Source organism: Passer montanus, unplaced genomic scaffold, assembly GCF_014805655.1.
Source record: "Passer montanus isolate IOZ18808 unplaced genomic scaffold, ASM1480565v1 scaffold29, whole genome shotgun sequence".
NCBI lineage: Eukaryota > Metazoa > Chordata > Aves > Passeriformes > Passeridae > Passer > Passer montanus.
Genome location: NW_024367596.1, coordinates 10,645,410 through 10,659,266, shown reverse-complemented (window position 1 = coordinate 10,659,266; position 13,857 = coordinate 10,645,410). Strand labels below are relative to the sequence as shown.

The 13,857-nt window shown below is 48.9% G+C and overlaps 1 protein-coding gene across 1 annotated transcript; it reads left to right on the top strand.

The window, feature by feature from the left end:
• The first annotated feature begins 255 nt into the window (after nt 1–255).
• CLDN1 (claudin 1) lies at nt 256–11,628 on the top strand. The gene is made up of 4 exons (XM_039713774.1): nt 256–487; nt 8,481–8,645; nt 9,115–9,199; nt 9,682–11,628. The coding sequence occupies exons 1-4, from the start codon at nt 265–267 to the stop codon at nt 9,842–9,844; spliced, it is 636 nt and encodes a 211-aa protein (XP_039569708.1). The 5' UTR covers nt 256–264; the 3' UTR covers nt 9,845–11,628.
• Nucleotides 11,629–13,857: the final 2,229 nt, after the last annotated feature.

Here is a 13,857-nt window from a genome sequence, read left to right as displayed (position 1 = left end):
CCAGGCCACCCTTTCGAGGTGCCAAAACACCCCGGGGTGCCGAGGCAGGGACAGAAGGGCTCATCCCTGCGTGGGCAGGGCGGCGCGGGGGGCTCCCCAGCCCTGAGGGAGGCCCGTCCCTCACTCCAGGCCGCGGCCGGGGCTGCGCGGCCCCCGCGGGGCGCTCGGCGCGGGTTCAAGAGGCGCGCGGGGCGGCGCGCGGGCGGCAGAGCAGCGCGCGCCCGCCGTCCCCTCAGCGCCACCGTCCCCCCCCGGGCCGCAGACATGGCCAGCGGAGGGCTGCAGCTCCTGGGCTTCGTCATGGCCTTCCTCGGCTGGATCGGCATCATCATCAGCACCGCCATGCCCCAGTGGAAGATGGCATCCTACGCGGGGGACAACATCGTCACGGCCCAGGCGCTCTACGAGGGGCTGTGGATGTCGTGCGCCATGCAGAGCACGGGGCAGATCCAGTGCAAGGTGTACGACTCGCTGCTCAAGCTGGAGGGTAAGCTGGGGCTGGGAGGTGCTGAGGGCGCCGGGGTGTCCGTCCCGTCGGGGCTGTCCCCTCCGTCCCAGCGGCTCTGGCTTCGGGGCGGAGGGGACAGTCCCGCAGGGTCACTTCCCCGCGCCGAAGTTCAGGCTGAACTATTTGGACTGGGTTTGCCTGTCCTATTGCACGTCCAGTGTCCTGTCTCCATGGCCGTCCCGCCCGGGTGCCTGTCGCGTTGGGGATGCCGCTGCTGTCGGGTCTCATGGTCTCTGTCCCGGTGAATTTACTCAGCCTGTCCCTTCAGGGTTGAAGGTGCAGGGCTCGGGGTCCCCCATCTCTTTCATGACCCCTCATCCTGTCGGGGGTCGGATGCGTGTCTCCTGGGGCTCCCCGCCGGAGCTGAGGGTCAGTCCGCGGTGGCGGTCCTTCGGGGCACCCTCGGCAGTGCCGCCTCCCGGAGGGGAGCGGGGGCGATCCAGGGGCAGTGCTGGGGCAGGAGCCGGAGCTGGCCCGCGTCCCCCTGCCCGTCCCCCCAAAAAATGTCCCGGGGTGAGGAAGGGTGAGATTCTGTACGTGCGTTCCGGAAAGCGCCGTGTTTGCGAACAAGAGCTTTTGGCTGTGGCGGTCCAGCCGGGAATTGGGCTGCCCTCGCTGGGCACGGCTGAGCGGCAGCAGAGCTCAGCAGCGTGGCCGGAGTGGGCTTTTGGAGCACGGGTCCTGTTTGCCTTTGACTGTTTTGGTCTTTTGTTCTCTGGGAAAGCCGCTGCTGCTCCCGTGGGGCTTTTAAGCTGAGAGCTGGCAGGTGAGCTGGCCTCCTGCCCAGGCAGCACTGCCTGGAGTTTTCAGGCAGACCAGTATGCCAAGATAATCTTTGGGTCTCTTATCTTGTCCTGGGACGGAGGAAACCATGTCGTGCAGGCAGGAGCTGCAGCCCGGCCGGCCGGGGTGGCACTGGGGCATCAGCCCCGGCCGGCCGGGGTGGCACTGGGGTATCAGCCTGGCTGGGGGTCATTCGGGTGCTCAAGCCGAGCTGGAGCTTCAGAGAGGGCTGTTTCTAGAGCGCTGGGGCAGTTAACTTAGGCTGACACCGAAAGGGGTTAAAACAAATGTACTGCTTTCTCAATACCCCTTGTCTCATCTCGAGTCCTGGAACACCCTCATCCCTCCCTAATTAATAAAATAATAATTGCCACCTTGGTCACCTTCTCTTTCCCAAAAGAATGAGCAGGCAGTTTCACGTAAACGGAGTCCGCGGGGAGTGTCCCCGAGTCCGATTGCCACCAGCCCTTCCCGTGTGTGACGCGGTGAAGCCGGACCCACCTTCGCAGCCAGCCCACATCTGTCCCCGCTGTCCCCGTGCCCCAAAGCCCCGCGGGCCCCGCAGCCGGGGAGGTGCGGGAGCGCCCGTCGGGAGCGCTGCGCACCCGCTCGGCACTCGCAGGGAGCGGGGCTGTGCCGATCGGGGCAGGGCCGGAGTGCTCGGGGGTGCTAATTATGTGTCAGCTCAGCTTCAATCCGCTTATCTCTCACGGGGGGTGGGGGGCGAAGATGCCAGCAGTGGGTGAGGAATCTCCATCCACCCCCTGGATGGCTTGCGAAAGGTAACCTTGCCTCGGGGGCTGTGTGCAGCCTATTGTGCTGTAAATGGACCTGCCTTGAACAGGCTCCCCAAAAACTGCCCCAGGCCTTCCTGACCTGGCCATTCATGGCTGATCGCCGAAACCAGCTGCTCCCCTCACCTTTGTCCGGCGAACAATACAGGTTCTCTTTCAGGGGTGGGAGTGACAGGGACCCAGGCTGAGCTTGTGGCGGCCTTTTCTGTTCTCGCCCAGCTCTGCAGGACGGTATACCTGAGAATTCTCAAATAACAGGGAGATCATATAGGGTATGTTATCCTCATGGGGAAAATCAGTGAGGGCTGCTGGCAAAAGGGCTCCTCGTTCTTGTGCTCCCTCAGCTTGCTTAGGCTGTGCCTTTCCCTCTTTTAGGCAGGTCATGCCTGGAGACATACACCTTATCTTTCGTTTTCCCTCCTGGTGTCCCTTCAAGGTCTTGCAGTCACATAGGCCTTGGTCGGGACGAGCAGTTCTGGTTTGGGTGGAGGTGCCAAAAAAACCCAGTCAAAACCCCCAAACCGTTTCTACCCAATTCAACAGCCACACCCCGGGACAGGTGCGGTGGAGAGCTCCCTTACTGCATTCATCATTGTCCTGGTGAGGGTGGCACAGCCGTGTGGGCAGAACTTCTGCCTGGCCACCTTTGCTGCCAGGGCTTCATATGCCCCAGGTGCTCTGAGCCACATGGCAGAGCCACATGCACTGATGGGAGAGGCTCAGATCTGTAATTACTTTGTCCCTGTAGAAAGGACTGAACCTTCTTGAACCTGCAGTAACTCGTGTTTGTGGGAATGCTGGAAGGCTTTGCCAGCAAGTTTTGGAACACTGGTGGCTGTTGCCATTGCTCTGGATGTGTCAGTGCTTGGCTGCAAGGCAGAGATGGGGTTGGCACAAGCTGATGAGCACCATTAGCCAACCGAGGGGCCTCCAGCTTGCCGAGTGGGCACACTGCTGGAGTGCACCCGTGCTGGCACTCCTCCCGCAGCTGTGTTCAGCTGAGGGCTTATGTCACTGCTCCTATTCAGGCAACAGAAAGGCTGCGTTTTGCTGGCTTACGTGAAAAGCAGTGCGTGGCCACACGCAGACATAGAGGCAGCAAATGCCACCCTTGCAACGAGGCTTTGTTGCACAGCCTCAGCATTGTTCTTGTGGCCCTCCAGCATGGTCCATGGAGCTTAGCCCAGCTTTGTGCTCCTCGGGGTCTCAGGGGGATGGTCTCAGACAGGAGGGAGTAGGGCTCCTGGTACCTGTCTCTGAAAGTTTCCAGCCCCACCTAACCACATTCTCCTGTTCAGGACAGATGTTGTTCTGGATCCTGTCTAGGCTGTTTTGGCTGAAGATACTCATCGACCTGTTTGATTTTGCTGGGAGAGGTTCTGTGCTTGAGACAAGCTGAGACTCATCTATCACTTCATCACCAAACCTAGTACATCTACAATGAGCCTTTGTGCCCTAGCCCAGAAAATAAACAAGGTTTTGAATGCCCTCTGGGTCAAGCAACATGGCTGAAATGTGAAATCCTCCCTCCTACACCTTTACCAGCCTGGCTGAGCCTGTTCCAGGAGCTGGGGAAGAGAATGGGTGGGGGGAAGGAACAGTTCATGCTCAGGTTACTGCTGCTCAGTTCTGGTGGTAGGGGAGTTGGAATGGTGGCTCAGGGAGGGACAAAGCATGACGGACATGTGTCCAATTCTTCATCTTAAGATCTTGATTAAGCAGGTAGAACCTGCTGGTATCTGTGCTTTCATGTGGGTTAAGGGTTAATTTGCTACTGTGTTTCTCAATCTTTGTTCCTTCCTGATGAAAAATTGTGATTGAGTGATAAAACAGTCTCACTTGTGCCGGCTTTGAGAAGGTAGAGGGTTCCTTGGAATGCCACCGAGGCTGTTCTGTGCAGTGCCCTGGTGTGTCTGCAGGAGGGGATGGATGGGAGTCTGTTGCAATGCACTGGCTTTATTGCTCTACAAGCAGCTTCTAAGCAGCTTTTAGTAGCTGGTGTTAGTTACTATGTGTTACTAAATCTCTTGGCAAGGGAATTTCCAGGCTTTGTGGGAAAGCAGGCTGCCCAGTCTCCTCTGACCAGGAATCTGGAAATGGTGGTTACCATGCTTGTCTTACTACCCATCTGTATTTGTCAGTGAGGGTAGGAGGGCATTGAACCTTGCTTGCTCTCAGATATGCAGAGTACAAGGCCACTGTTACCTCCTGAACTTGCCTCTTGTGCACTGGACATGCAGTAGGGAGTTCCGACCCTTCCCATTTTTTAAAAAAAAAAAAAAAAAAAAAAAAAGACCCAGAGTCCCTGTCCTGCCTGGATACCTCGGTATGGTCTTTTAGACTTGTAGGGCGGTACTTTGAAAGTGTCCAGACTGTATTCTGATGCTGATGGGTATGCAAGGTGGGCCTTTGCAGGCCCTGGTGAGGGGGTTGAAAGCTTCCAAGCCATTAGCAGCTTTTAGGTGCAGTGAGAACAACTTCAAAGTGTGAGAGATTTTTGCTGGCCACCTCTGAAGCTGTTACTGCTTGCTTAGGTCTTCAGTCCCCTGTCTGCTGCACTAAAGTAACTTTCACATTGTGGCAGGGTAGACCGGCAGGACCTCAGCTCTCGCTCCTTGCTTTCACGAAACCCCGGTGGGAAGGCTGAACAGTGGAACATGCTTCCGATACTGCAGGGGTGCTTGTAACTCCTGGGGAACTTCCCTTACAAGGATTAGAGGGAACTGCACAGCATCTGTTTCACCTGTATTTTGTCATCAGTTAGTTGGATGAAGGCCCATGGGAAGGGAAGGAAAAGTCCTTATTTTAAATTAAGGCAGTTGATGAGCATCTCTATCAGAGAATAATCTGCACACAAAGCCATTACAGCAATTTTGCCTTACAAACAGGCATTACAAAAATCCCATGGCACTTTCCCAACAGTTTTTCTGTAATATAAATGACATAAGCAGATTGAATAAGGAAATGCAATGATAGAGAAAACCTTCAAACATCTGCAGGTGAAGTACTGAAGTATTTTTTATATAACTAAGCAGTTACCAGCAATTACTTATGTCTCAGTTAATGATAGTTGTGGGAAGGAAAGCATATTACTTAGGCCTCAGATAAACTGAATAAGGTTGTTCATGTCCAAAACCACTAACAATAATTTGAATGGTTTGTTAGGTTTTTTTTTAAAAGATGTGGGGTTTATTTTGTGAAACAGGTGTGAGCTGCAGCTGCATGTTTGTGGACTTTGGGTTTTTTTATGCCCTGTAGAATGCACACTTGTTATTAATTGTCATCAGACATTTTAAGCCTCTGTTCTTCAGTTCTTGCTTTGTTGCTATAGCACTTTCAGACCATGTCTCTCATTGTTAACCAGCAATCAAAAGGCTTGGCTTCAGAGTGAATACTGGTTTGTATTTACAAAATACTCTTGCCATCTGACAGCTCTTGTTTGGTGCCAGGACACTTTGTCTCACCTTGTGTAGGACTGTTTTTTTCCCCAAGGGCTCCCAAGACTGCCTGGGTTTTCCTGTTGGTGAGGGTGAGACAGTTGCAGCAGCAAGGAGTGTGGGGGAAATCCTGTTTTCCCTCTAATATGGTAGAAGTTGTAAAGTTAAATTGCTGTGGATTACTTCTACTTGCTGTCAGCAGCCTGTCTTGTTTAGCAGGTTGAGACAATATTGTACTTGTATAATTTTTGATTTTTAAAGCATCTGGAAAGGCCCGTGTGAACAACAGAACTATTATTAAAGTAGCTTTCCCAGCTCCTGGATGTGCAGCTTCCATTGACAGCGTGTCTGTTAATGTGTAGTTACTGACTGGAGCTTGTATGATGATTAACTGTGGCCACTGCACTGCACACATTGCAAAAGTGGTAGGAGGACAAAAGCGCTGTGCTGGGAGCACAGGGCAGGTGGAGGACGCTTGGCTAACACAGCCATGTCACATTGCAGCTTCTTGGGACAAAGGAACAGAATGTTCTGCAAAGGCAGGACCTGTTCTGCTGTCCCACTGCAAGTTTCCTGCATGTTTCTGTCCCTTTGTGAGCCATGCATGAGGAGGGGGCGAGGGCACCGGGAGTTGTCCCAGCAGCGTCTGCTGAGAGTGGGCAGCCCTGGGGAGTGCTCACAATGCTGTATTTTGTTCAGCTGCTTCTGCAAAGCTGTTGTGGCATGCATCCAGTTAATACTTACACATATTGAGATTTTGGTGTGTTTCGTAGTTGGGTTTTTAGAGGTCATAGAAACCTTTTCCAGCATTTTCCTGTGTTTGTCCTTTGGCACTGTGTGCGAAGGTGAAATGTTTCTTTCCAGTCTTATAACTGTTTTTCTAATTTTTAGAGATAGCATTGCCTATTTTGAGCTTCATGAAAGAACTCTTTCAAAACCCTCTCCTATAAAGTAATTTCTTCTGCAGCAAGACTGAGCCAAACTTAGTGTAGTCTTGATAAAACAGGTTTTGTATCTCTGCAGAACATACGGTTTCCCATGCCTGGTTCAAACTGGTACCTCGGCCATGAGCCTCTCTAGAGCTTCTGCTGTAGGGCACAATTTAGCCTTAAATGTAAGGCAGCTGAGTTGGTTGCCTGGGTGGCAACCTGTCAGCTGAAGCCTTTCTGAACACTGGCATCACTTTTGTAAGGTAGAAATTACTTTTGGAGTGTAATCTCTGACACTGGAGATAAATCAATTAAAAACGAGTTTGAATAGTGCAGTGGTGATTTATGCTAAAGTGACAACTGGCTTTGCTAATGGGTTTCTGTACATGCAGCAGATGGGCTTTGATTAAACATGGGTGGTGTGGAGGTGTGTCACCTTCCCCTTTGAAGGAAGTGAGAGATGATATTAGCCAAGCTGATTGAGGAATTTTTCCCAAGAAAGCCAACACTCATCTTATGAAAGTGTATTTCTTCCTGTTGCTCTGATTGTCTTTGTTGTGCTGTTTGTAACTGGTTTCATAATGTGTTTACAGAACAATAAGGTTGTGTGTGCAGGGGCAGATCCAGATCTGTTTTAGAGCACAATTAGAGCCTGGTGTTGGTATGGGTCACAGGAATTTTCCTGCACAAGCAGTTCTGTGGGACAAAGTGTAGTAAAGAAGCTGCAGAGGATGGCTGTGTGGCTTTGCTCTCCTCCTGGCCAGTGCCAGTCTGAGCTCTGAGTTTCAGATCGCGCCACAGAGCCCATTGCTGGGGCAGGGACTCAGATGGGCTCACCCTGCCAGCCCTGAGTGTACATGTGCTCTGTTGCAGGCTTAAATCTTGCAGTTCAAGTCTGAAATGCTTTGCAGAGCTTTTCCAGGATGCAGTCAGGGTGTTTTGGGGGGTGAGCTCCAGACCTGAGATTCTGTGTCAGGGGACACCTGTGCCTTGGCTACAGCGTGCTCCTTGGAGCTTATTCATTTTATTAACCAGCCCTGTTTGTTCTCAGGGCTTTACAGGGCTGTGTATGAAAATTCATTCTGTTCAAACAAACCTGATTTGCCAGACAATGAAGCTCAGGCTCTTATTTCACTGCTAGTCAGGTGTTTTGTCTCCTGAGGGCTTTTTTAGTAATGACTTAATTTACATTTCTACCTTTTTTTGGTACCAAGAAAATGTAAGTTCAGTAGCTCACATTCTCGTAGAGTTAGTGTGTCTTCATGCCTTCAGATGACTCGATATGAAAACCAAATCCCGAGGTACAACAAGTCTGTCTGCTGAGAACTCACTATAGGAGGCATCACCCTCTGCTTCAACTCTTCAAAAGCACAAGAAGCTCTTAAAGCATTTGAATATCTTTGAGTCAATTAAGCTAAATATTTTATGTAGAAAAGAAAACAAGGTATTTTTCAATTGTCTGGGAAAGTCCTATTTCTTTTGCAGTTGTATTTTTGTACTCTCCCGGAACTCAAACCGAGGATGTAGCACAAAAAAAACATCTAAATCAGCACTGAGTTATTTGTATAAAAGACAGGTTTTGGAAGTGTTGACCAGTAAATGGGCCTCGCTGTCTGCTGTGGCACTATTCATATGTATGTCACTATTCATATTAAAACATGTGCTTAAGTACTTTGTCAAGGTAGAGCCTAAATCTAAATACTTCTTTTGATAAACAGATATGTCCTTCCAATTGGGATTCAAATGATCAAGGAACAAAAGATGTCTGAGGGCAATTCCCAGGTCATTTCCTGCAAAAGGCCGCTGCATGCCCTTGTTTGCCATGCATTTTAGAAGAGGCAGAGAGCCCTCTGATCCTGATGCATGGCAGCCTTGAGACTAAAGCTGAGAAGGAATGTCTTGCTTGGCTGTATCCTGTGTATTAGGGAGCAGGAATATTTAGATAGAAGATTGTTGAGCCCAGTAATTTGAATTTTGATTTGTATCTCACGTTTACTTTGTGGGTAACTCAAATCCTATTGTCTTCCAGGCAGTCTGCAGGCCACAAGGGCTTTGATGGTGGCTTCAATACTTCTGGGGCTCGTTGGAATGTTTGTTGCTGTGACCGGCATGAAATGCATGAAGTGCATGGAAGATGACCAGGTGAAGAAGATGAGGATGGCTGTCTTTGGTGGGGTGATCTTCATCATTTCAGGTTGGTATCATACAGATGTGTTGAGTGTTGAATGTGCTGTTTCCTAGGTGGCATATATCCTGTGCAGGATGTGGGAGGGCTTGATGTGTTGCTCCTAGAACATTCTGGTCTGGGAACTCCTTAGAGGACTTTGGTTCAGGTTACCTGAGGCACCTTGGCACTGGCATTACAATCTCCACATGGACTTCATGCTTTCCATATGTGTTGGCAGAGCTGGGTTTGACCCTGCTGCAGTGAGAAAAGGCTGTCAGCAGAGCAGTCCTGCCTTTGCTGCAGTGTAACTGTGGGAAGCCTCGAATCCGTTCTTAACTTCTCTCTCAACCAGCACTAAATGGAACAGCTCAGAACTTCCAGGATAGCAGCAGCTCAGCTTTACTCCAGATGCTGATTCTGCTGCATCCTTATTTTTGCAGTGATTTTGCTGATTGTTTTTTCTTAAGCCATGACATTATGTTCTCTTTGTGTGCAGGTCTGGCAGCACTGGTGGCCACCTCGTGGTATGGGAACAGAGTGGCTCGGGCCTTTTATGACCCTTTCACCCCCGTCAACACCAGGTACTGACCCACTTGGTATAACACACTATAGTTTACCATGACATACAGGGCTTAGGTTTGGGTAGCAGTTACTCAAAACAAAGAAAGGAATTTTCTGAACTAGCTGGGCTGTCTTCAGGCTGTGCGGAAAGAGCTGGGACCAGACCTCATTGTCCACAAGTAGCTCTTAGGTCTTGGCTTTAAGGTAACATCACTGCCAGAGATCTCATGGGTGGGACTTCTGTGATTGTTGCCCCACTACATGCTAAAGGCCTGGTTTGCACAGAGCTTGGTCTGCAGCTGTTGGGGGTGACCCAAAATACTGGAGAAACCCAGCTTTGAGCTTTGAGGGTCAACAAAGCCTGACTGCTCCAAGCTCTGCTGCCTTGTAAGAAGCCACATCCATCCCAGTTTCTGCTTCCTCCTGCTTTGTGTGATGTATAACTACAAGTGATACCTCTGGATTACAGTGATTCTCACTTTCTCCCTTCTTTCTTCTCCAGATTTGAGTTTGGGTCAGCTCTCTTCATTGGCTGGGCAGCTTCATCTCTGGCCATACTGGGGGGATCCTTCCTCTGCTGCTCCTGTCCACGGAGAGAAACTTCATATCCACCTACCCGAGGCTACCCAAAAAATGCCTCCTCCACAGGGAAGGATTATGTATAATGAAACAAAGAAGAGGAGCCACCAGCACTGGTAGTGAAAGCATTTTGGAGAGGACACTACAATGCCACTGTCCTGAGCAGAGTCCAAGCTCTAGGTTCTGCCTTCCTCTTCTCCCAAAAATGTGTATATTTTTGTAATCCTCTTTGCTACTGGACGTAACTTCTCCTTTCTCTCCCAGCCCATGGAGGAAGGCTAGCCTAGATTCATAGGTATTGCCACTGGAAAGATGAAACCTCCAAGCTTGGGTTAAGTTTAGTATTTGGGAGTAAAAGGGAAAATGATACTGTTTTTATAGACGGATGTTGGTGCTTTTTTTAGTTGGTTGTTTTTATTTTTTTTTAAATAGATGGTAACAATTCAGTCCCATATCCCATTAAGTTAGAGCCCAGTGTGGTGTGTGTAGAAATTAAAGGAACATATATACAGAATGATGAAACCAATAGCTTAAGGGGAAACATAATTTTGGGGAAAAGGCTTTACATGTAAGAATGTTTGAAGAGGTGTAAAATGCTCTTGTACTGTCTTATTGGCATCATCTTCAGCACCCTCCTTTCCATGCAGACAAAGGGTCAGAAACAAATTGCTGTGGCTTAAGTGGAAATCCACACTGTCTGTCCACATGCTGTTGACTAATGGAAGATGCAGTGTAAGGTAGAGACCACAGAAGTTATCAGACTCCCAAAGCATCTGCAGGTTTCCCTGGTGCCAGGGAAGAGCTCAAGGAAAAGGATTGCCTTCTGTTTTCACTGTGTCTCTGGTGAGGCTGTGGCTGTTCCTTAGACACCAAGTGCTGCCAGTGACTGTTTCTCCATGTTCCCATCCTGGCAGCTGAGCTTGAAGCTTTATCCCCATGTATGTTACAGGTCACCTTTTACACTCTTCTCTTTCCTCAAGGCTTTCTCATTGGGCTTAGTTTCCCAATCTCTGTTTGCCTGATGCAGCTAGCTGTGTTAAACCAAACTGAATGCACTGCCACTCCCTGATGTTTCCCCAAGGATACCTCACACACTGCCATTCCATCCTGTCTATTTCTTGTAAACACTTTCAGTGATGATATGAAGGCAAATTCCAAGAAAACTGACCCAAGGTTATGGCATTTGCTTGTAATCCAAGCTCACCAAAGAGGAAAAAACAAACATTTTAAAGATATAGCCATCCTTACATAGTAAATCAAATCTAAAAAAGTAATAATGCTGTTCATCAGAAGTTCCCACCCCTTTCCCCGAAACACCCACTCAGTCACTTGCTGTTGGCTGACACTGGGAGTTAAGTCTTGTGATTCCTAGAGGGATGGTGCCACTTCTCCAAAGCTCAGCCTTTTTGTATGGAAGGAAACTGGTGCTTCTGACCAGGCTTTATAATTGTGTATATGTTCAGAGGCATCAGATCTCTTGATTTCCTACTGTAGACAGGGAGAGCCTCTGGCTGAGCTGTATACCACGTTGGTGGTCTGTACAAGCCTTGTACCTCTGTACCTGACTCCTGCAGCATAAAGTTACTAAAAGAAACCAAGCAGAGCATTTGCTTCAGGCTCCAGTTGCTGTTGGCCTGTACTTGGAGCTGGGCCATGTGGCTTCCCCTTCTCCACGGGGAATTGCCTGTGCACAGCAGCTGCCTAGGGAGACCTCTTGTCTTGGGAGGTGGCAGCTCAGGTCACATTAAAGAGCTGCTGAAGTCTGTGCTTTTGTATTTGCATTAACCCTGAGCCAGGGAGCAGATGCTTGTACTGGGAACTTGTACAAAGTGTTTAAACAATTTCAATAAATGGACTTTTTTAAGGAAAATCAGACTATTACTTCATTTCTTGTTTTTGAGCAGAACTTGGAACAGTGCATGTGGAAGTGAAGAGTGGGACTTGGGCTTTTGGGAGCCTGCCTGCCAGGATGGAGCTTGTTTAGCTGTGTGTATCTACAGCAGACATAGGTGGGGACAGATCTTCTGCAGTGAGTCAGGCAGTTGTGGCCTCTGGCAGAAACTCACCCAGTAATTGCTCCGATTGCAGCCCAGGAACCAGAAGGTCTGCTCTGCTCCTCAGCAAGGCAGGCTGCACCCTGGGTGGAGCAGGAAGGGGCAGGGGGCAGGCAGACTGTCCCTGGCAGGGGAGTGGGAGCTGCAGGAATGGGGAAGGGATGGGGCACAGAGCCAAGGTGTTCCCAGGAGAAGTGCTCTGCCTTCAGAGCAAGGGAGAGTCCTGCTGATCCATGTGTCACTCCTTCATCTCACTCTAAGGCCCTTCAGGGAGCGTACTGTGCTTCTGTTGTGACAGCAGAACCTTTTTTTTTTTTTTTTTGCAGGCCAGGTAGAGAATGGTTCCTGTTGGGCATGGGGTCTTCTAACCTCCCACCAATACCTCCCCAGGACAGCAAAGCTCCATCCCCCTGCTTCTACCTACCCTGGAAACCTTTTTCTGTTCATCAGGGTTTTGAGTTCACCCCTTTCATATTTTTAAGTACTTGTGATGAGAGGCAAACTGTATTTAAAACATTTTCTTAAGCTCAGTCAAGGAGCTGCCTCCTCTAGTCTCTCACTCTCCAAGGGCTGTTTGCTTTTGTAATTACAAACAATAGGAACAAAGCTAATTAGGCCTTGTAAAGCTGGCAGAGGAAAACAGCCAGGCATGTGGCTGGCTGAGTGAGCTTGCAGTGCCTGGAGCAGGCTGGTTGCCTGGCATAGTTTGGGGTCTATGGTCATTCTTACTCCAACCTGTCAATTAGTCAAGGATTTCCATTGAGATTAATTTTTTCCCATGTTTTCGTGCTCTCTCCCTCTCCAAGGACTCTTGCAGCTTCTACTCTCAGGTTTCCTGGGCAGAAGAAAAGAGGAAAGCAATCCCATCTATAAAATGGTTAGTAAAACTTCTCAGCAGCTGGCAAAAATAGATCACTGCAGGTGATGCAGGTCTGTGTGTGAGGCTGGCACAGAGGCGGGAGCCAGAGGCTACCTTGTTTGTTTGTTTGCTATATTGTAACTGGACAAAATTCAAAGCCAAACTTTCATTTCCTCTCCCTTTCTGCCATGATCATGCAATTCTACTTGGCCACGTTTCCTACAGCCCTTTGGCCATCTCTGCTGTAGTTTGCATAGAAAAGGAGTTGCATGGGTTGAAAGTTGGGGGAGTTGCTCACTGGATTTCAGTCTTTGCACGTGACTGACATTCCTGCTGCTAAAGCCATCTTGCAATGAAATGATGGCATTTGTCTCTGCAGACAATGGGAACTTTGACTGCTTTTTGGCACCTTCTTCCATATCATATTTATTATTCACATGGTGCCAGAGCTCTGTATACTATGCGGGGAACTTCACTGTCAGTGGGAATTACATGCTCATTTATATTGCTTAGATATTTTGAAGGAGTTAGAGACCTCAAGATGTTTCTGGAATAGCATCAGCCTGTTGGATTTCTTGGCTTCTCCAACTCAATAATTTTAAGAAATTATCCATGCCCAATGCCTTTTTTAGATTCAGTTTCTGATTTGCACGAGCTTCCTGTAATAAATTTGGCTTTGTTTTCTGTATTGCTCTGAACACATAGTAAAGAGTATTAAAGCACTGAAGACTGACAATTAAGATCACAGAAACAGCAAAGAGACCTAGTGACAGCTGTTGACAGCTGTTTGTGAAACACTTATACAAGCTCAGAATCTTTTTAATATAAGGCAGAAGCAGAAATAATAGCATTACCAAGGGAAAGAAGTTAATGAAGGACTTCTTCTTAAGAGAAAATCCCGGAAATGTCACTAAGCTTCTGAAGTTGCTCAAAAGTAGCAGATTTACAAATCTAGATGAGTAACCAGACTGACAGCTTTAGCCTTTGTCCTGAGCATGGAGACATTTGGAGTAACTTTAGGGCCGCCAGTGAAGTGACAGCAATGTGAAATTGTCTGTCTTTTCACAAAGGACAGCTAAAAGCTGCCAATGGTAGCAGCATCTTCCAGGGTCTTTCACCTAAATCTACCTGAAAAGTTATTTTGTGATTAGCTCTTTGCACAGTGTCAGCGCTGCAGTCAAACCAC

Coding starts and splice junctions, on each gene's coding strand:
- CLDN1 (XM_039713774.1), top strand. CDS start 265: ATGGCCAGCGGAGGGCTGCAGCTCCTGGGCTTCGTCATGGCCTTCCTC. Junction 488..8,480: donor CTCGCTGCTCAAGCTGGAGG/GTAAGCTGGGGC, acceptor ATTGTCTTCCAG/GCAGTCTGCAGGCCACAAGG. Junction 8,646..9,114: donor GGTGATCTTCATCATTTCAG/GTTGGTATCATA, acceptor CTTTGTGTGCAG/GTCTGGCAGCACTGGTGGCC.